The 6422-nt window shown below is 37.3% G+C and overlaps 1 protein-coding gene across 2 annotated transcripts; it reads right to left on the reverse strand.

Annotated features, from left to right (window-relative positions):
• Positions 1-38: 38 nt before the first annotated feature.
• LOC137743662 (Pentatricopeptide repeat (PPR) superfamily protein) lies at positions 39-3732 on the reverse strand. Of its 2 annotated transcripts, XM_088678989.1 has the most exons (3): positions 3600-3655; positions 1245-3431; positions 39-484 (listed from the first exon to the last, which is right to left on the reverse strand). In XM_088678989.1, the coding sequence occupies exon 2, from the start codon at positions 3258-3260 to the stop codon at positions 1686-1688; it is 1575 nt and encodes a 524-aa protein (XP_088535115.1). In that variant the 5' UTR covers positions 3261-3431; positions 3600-3655; the 3' UTR covers positions 39-484; positions 1245-1685. The 2 variants fall into 2 exon arrangements, with proteins under 2 accessions (XP_088535115.1, XP_068339692.2); XM_068483591.2 differs by having other exon boundaries at positions 1245-3732.
• Between the last annotated feature and the right edge of the window lie 2690 nt (positions 3733-6422).

Below are 6422 nucleotides of genomic sequence, written 5' to 3' on the forward strand. Positions count from 1 at the left end.
TGAGCACTAGGATAAGAAATATGAAGCAAACCACAGGATGAAACTTGGGCTAGTAAACCACTAGCCAACAGCAAGTCTCTGTATATTTGAAATGATAGTAAACACAACATAAAGTCTAGTACATCTGTGAATTATTCAATTTGATGAAATGGAAAGAAGAGAAAATTGTCCAGAGCACACTGTCTCGGATTATATAGAGACCAGAACAAACCAGAAAGTGTCAGCCCATGAGAAGTAGCAATATGCCGACCCCTCTCTCCAGAAAGTGTCAGCCCATGAGCAGTAGCAATACGCCGACCCCTCTCTCAGCAATCGAGCAACAAACAAGAGTTTTTTCCGTGCCAATCTTATTGACAATGCTCACTTCAGGCATGTGGTTTTCAACTGCCTCTATCATAATTTTGTGTTGGCATTCTGTAGGTCAAGTCCAGATAATACTAACTTCTGATGCGAAGAATTATAGGAAGACTAGGAACAGAAATCCCTATCAATATAAAACGATGAATATATAAGTATAGTTTTCTCCCTTTCACTCAACAGACGTAATTTCTTCTGATATGATACAGCACAACAAGAGACGAGGAACCGGAGCTATCATATAACCATAAAACTCTTGTATTTGGAACTTAATGTTTGTTTTTAAGTCAAAAGAGACTAGTAGCAAAATGAATTGATGAAGTATAGATAAAAAATTCAGTCCCAACTAAGGAGTCACCAGTAAATAAATGGATACAAAAAAAAAAATAAAAAAAAAATTGGATGATTGGGGCCTTTGTCAGACCTGTCAAATGCATCCAAGAAATGTACTTGACTGCAACACATTGCCACCCTCTCTTAAATAATTTACTAGAAATGGCAACAATGTTTAAATAATGCACGTGTGTAAATAAAATCCTACTTCAACTCTAACTTTAAACTGCGATCTTCAGCCTGATTGGAAGAAAGAGAAAGTCTACGGATTAAAAAAGACATCGCTGCTTTGGGAAGGAAATTGCTGTCTAGTTCTATTTAATCATACAAGAGCTTAACTGATGATAGCAAACAAGTTCATATCATGAAGCTCCATCAAGAAATAAACAAAAGAAAGCACACATTGGTTCTAACTAAACATTCAATGCGACAAGGTACATGGGAAGCATAAGAATCATATGTGTGTGTGTAAGGAACAAAGCATGCAATTGCCGATACTACAAATGTTATCTGTCAAAATACCAAAGACAAAAAAAAAGGGTCAAAACTCTTACCAGAACAAAAATGTTGTTACGAATTATCACTTGGAAAGCAGAAAGACCACTGGTGTTGTGCGTTGGACACTACCAACTCAGCTACAAGACTCACTAATGAAAAAGGGCGGTCCAGTATAAGAAGGTAATCACCTGTACAAGGCGCACGAAGCCAAAGACATCTTCAGTCATAACCTCATTTCCAGTTAAATGGAGGGCCAATTCAGGTGGCTGGCTGTATTCCCACAGCCAGCAAAAGGAAAAATATATATTTCCACAACTTGAAGTGCCGCAGCAAGTCACTTGGGTTAAGTTACATGGTTGCACTGAGACACACTTTAGACCCTTGAATGCAACTTACAACACAACATTCGTTCTCTCTCCTCTCATCCTTACTTTAATGGGTAGGAACCAGGTAAGCTTGCTTGAACAGTTGACTATATTTGGGCTTTTAAACACAGTTCATATGTCGGGAAGAAATAAGAGGAGAATGTCTAGGATTTGGTAGATCTCTTCCGTTCTAGGATGTGATTTGTCAATTGAATAAAATTGGTAAACTTGATTATCAACCTCAATCCAACTGCAACCTGGGGTTTTATAAGCATTTCGCTCCCTCAGCATCTTTCTCACATTTCGGACATCATCCCACTTCCCCAACTGCCCATATATATTGGCCAACATGGTCCCATACGCACCATTATTTGGTTCAAGTTGAATCAACCTTTTAACTGCAATTTCTGCGAGATCTGTGCGACCATAAATCTTACATCCATTAAGCAGAGAACCCCATATGACCTCATCGGGTTCAATTTTCATTCCCCTCACAGCTTCCATGGCTTCCTCAAATCGACCTGCTCGACCAAGAAGGTCTATCAAGCATCCATAGTGTTCTATCTGAGGCTCAATCCCATAACCCAGAGTCATCAAATCAAAATAAGAAATACCTTTCTCTACCAACCCTCCATGCGTGCAAGCATTGAATAAGCCTACAAAAGTGACCTCATCTGGTCTTACATCAGCCCCACACTGTATCATGTCCTCAAACACACCAATTGCATTGTCACTATCGCCGTGCAGAGCATAAGAGTTTATCATGGAATTCCAAGAGGTCAAGCTTTTTTGCGAGGTCCTGTCGAAAACCCTTCTTGCCACTTTCAAGCTCCCACATTTCCCATACATATCTACTAAAGCATTGGAAACAAATGAATCTGGACCAAGCGCATTTTTGTAAACATAGTTGTGCATAGATTTACCAAGCTGCAGCATGCCAGTGTGACTACAAGCCGAAAGAACACATACAGCAGTAACCTGATTCGGCCTATTTTCTCGCTGTTTCTCCCCATGTGCAATATGAACCATTGTTTTGAACAGAGAAATTGCCTCCGAGAACTGGCCATTCTGCGTGCACCCCGCAATAACAGCATTCCAAGAAGGGACATCTCTCTCTGGCATTTTCTCGAACAACAACAGAGCACCACCAATGTCCCCAACTCTAGTGTACCCGGAAATCATAGCCGTCCAGGTCACGACATTTTTCTCAGACATTTCATCAAACACCCGCCTTGCTGAGACAACATCGGAGCGGAACCTCGAGTAGGAATCAACAAGAGCTGTTTGCACAACAGGGTATTGGCCAAAACCCGATTTCATGATGTGGGTATGCACTAATTCAGTCCCGTGAGACTTAAAAACCTCTGGACTAGATTTCAAGATGTGGGGGTAGATAAAATGGTTGGGTTGAGGGCTTCCCTGACAAAACATACGTCGGTACAACAAAAAAACAGAATGATGGTGGGACTGGGAGGCATAACCGGCAATCATGGCAGCGTAATGGTATACATTCGGGTAGTGGAGGCAGTCGAAGATGAGGCGAGCATAGGGAAGGTTGGCATTGGGGAGAGTGACAAGGCAGAAGCGGACGAGCTTGAAGGCGTAGATTTCACTCTGGCCGTAACCAAGAGTGATGATAAAGACGTGCAGTTGCTTTAGATGGTTGAGGGTTTTGCAATTTGCAAGTAATTGGTTTACATTCAACATCTTCTTTCCTAATGTTGTGTACAAAACTGGAAGACATACACACAAAAGTTTACACTAATGCTGCATTTGCTCTTCGTCAGACCGGTTAAGACTCCAATACCGAACCAGCAGCAAGCATTGATGAATGCCCAACAATCACATACAAGCTACGGACAGAAGTTTGGATTAAACCTGAATTAAATCTTAAAATTCACACTTGGTACATATTAAATAACAAATCTTCAAAACCTAACCCAAAATCCCCTAATTTCCCCAAATCTACAACGAAAATTAGCTACAAATTTAACTTAAATTGCACTCTTAATTATACAAAGCTAATAGAAAATAATATAAAAATACCTGAATTTATAAGTGTCTTTGATTGTTTAGAAGCGGAAGAAGGTACCAATAATTCTACAAAAATAATAAACAAAACTCAGAGATATTGGAAAGTAGAAAGAATGCCTAGAACAATCCAAGACAAGAGACGAGTGAGGAGAGTGCGTGCGTGCGGGTGAGAGCCTTGAGCGTGACAGATGCTCATTGGGAGACGGGGTTTAAGGTTTAACAGGAGTTCCTTTTCATTTTTAATTTTAATTTGGACAAAGGTTTAAGGTTGTTTAAAACAAATGAGGATTCTCTTTATGAGGATCTTTAAATTGTTTGTTTATCGTTCATAGTAAAAAATTATTTTAAATATTTTTATTTAAAATCAAACATAAATAATATCTGATAAAAACTGATCGTATAATGTACGATAAACAGACACGATTTAAGAATCCTTGGAATTCTCGCAAAAATGATCCGGAGAGGATCCTCATTAGTTTAAGACCATCTCCAACTTGGGTTAAAACCAAAAATTTTTAACCCATAAAATTTAGGCATTAACCCAAAAATAGTTTTCCTGCTCTAACTTTTCTGGGTTAAATTTTTAGTCCGAAATTATTAAAAAATGAATTTAAGATTTTTTTTCTTAAAGTAACTTTTTAAAAAATAAATAAATTATATATCCTAATTTAATTTTATGAATATTTTAACCCAAAAATATTTAGATTCCGATAAATATTGAAAATCAAAACTGACATCATAAAACTCGTGGAACACTATGAAAAAATATGAAAGATTTTTTAATAATTTTAGCCGTTGGATTTGAATTGGACCATTAGGTCTTTTTTTATTACTGTTGGATTTGATAATATTAGATCTTAACCATTGGTTTCAATGAATTTATAAATATAAAACTATAACAAATAAAAATAAATAAATAAAATGTATATGGTGCGCCAGTCTACTAACTCAGGATGAAATCTTAACCTAAATTTGCTCTAGAAATGAGGTTTTAGTTAAAACTCATATTTAACCCAAGAGTTTGAGTAGGTCTAAGAATTGAATTTAGCCTTAAATTTGCTATTCCCCATTGTATTTTGTGCAGAATCTCATTTTACCTAGTATACTCTAGTATTCTTTATTTTTACATTTGAGACATTGAAAACCCTAAACTATATTAACACGAAAAACGAAAGAAACCAAGCCCTAGGTTCCCTCCGTATGAACCCTAAATGCCTCAATTTTTTTGTATTAGTTCTATGTATAAATGAATAAGTTGTCATTAACACTTCAAAAACCTCCCTAGTGTTAGTGAAGTGAATTTGAAAAGTCCTTCCTAGTAAAGTGAATATGAGGGGTGAAGGGGTGCATAATGATTTTTACTTTTATTTTTTAATAATATGTCCTCTATTTACTAACAAGAAATGAAAATGCGAAGTATGTGTGTCACTAACATTATGTGTGAGTGACCAGAGCTTTCTGATTTTGTTTAGCCTCCGGCCCTAGCAAGGCCTGGGTCGGTGGTAGCCTCCCCTTTCTTCCATCTCTGTTTTCTTTTCTTCCTTTTCTTCTGGTTCCATTTGATTCTGACCAATCTTTCTTCTTCCTTTTGCATCAGATCTAATGGAACCTTGGCCTCCGTCAGAAATTTCTCAATTCCGACCATCTTTTTTATCTTCCCCTGTTGTCTTCCAACATCCATGACTCTTTTCAACCCATCTTCTACCCATCTCTTATGGTTCTAGCCTCTCTCTATCCCACTATTTCTCAGATCTGCAACCATATTTTCTAAGTGCGTTTCGCAGGTCTCTTGGAAGGTGTGTAAAGCGTATACTCAGGTGGTCACACCACCATCTTCCATGAGTTTCATTTACTTGTTGGTTGCAGATTTGGATTTTGTGGTATAATGGAAGAGGGTGGAATCGGCTTGATTTCTAGTTTGGAGGCTTTGTTTGGTTGGATTTCTATGACTGCAAGCGGCGGTGATTCGTTGTCAGCATTTTATTTTATTTTGGTGCTTCATTGTCCGTGTTGACTGCGTCTATTTTCTTAGGATTTTTTATTTTGTGTTGTTTGTTTTGGCTCAATCTTTGGGTTGGGTCTTTTGCTTTGAGATCCTTTTTGTAATTTTGGGCTCTATTTGTATTTGAATTCCTGTATGTAAATTTTTCCTGTGTTGGTAATGAAGAATTTACCTTTGTACCAAAAAAAAAAAAACAATTTGTTCCTTTATAGTACACAAAGAATGAATAAAGAAGTAGGTTCAATGTTATAAACATGTGTTCTATTCCCAATTTTGATAACCAAGAGGGAATATTATGGGAATAAGTAGGTTTAATGTTAAAAACATGTGTTCTATTGCCACTTAGTATTACGGTCTAATAGTATTCATTTTCACTTGTAAGTGAGAGGTCTTAGGTTCAATTCCTGCCAAAGGCAAATTTGAACTATATTATTACTAGCTCATTGTGAAGCCCACCCCTTCCCCTTAGTGTAGATAATATCGTTTGTTTAAAAAAAAAAAAAAAAAAAAAAACATGTGTTCTATTCCCAATTTTGATAACCAACAACAACAACAAAGCCTTTTCCCACTAAGTGGGATCGGCTATATGAATCCTAGAACGGCATTGCGTTCGGTTTTGTGTCGCATTTTCCGTTAGATCCAAGTACTCTAAGTCTTTTCTTAGAGTCTTTTCCCAAAGTCCTTCTAGGTCTTCCTCTACTCCTTCGACCATAAACCTTTGTCCTGTAATCGCATCTTCTAACTAGATCGTCAGTAGACATTCGTTTCACATGTCCAAACCACTGTAACCGATTTTTATCTTTCCTACAATTTTGGTTACTCCTACTCTACCT

This window comes from Pyrus communis, chromosome 11 (assembly GCF_041283825.1).
Source record: "Pyrus communis isolate YQ-2024b chromosome 11, ASM4128382v1, whole genome shotgun sequence".
Classification (NCBI taxonomy): Eukaryota; Viridiplantae; Streptophyta; class Magnoliopsida; order Rosales; family Rosaceae; genus Pyrus; species Pyrus communis.

Excerpts from the sequence above, each read along its gene's own strand:
- LOC137743662 (XM_068483591.2), bottom strand. The coding sequence starts at position 3,260 with ATGTTGAATGTAAACCAATTACTTGCAAATTGCAAAACCCTCAACCAT.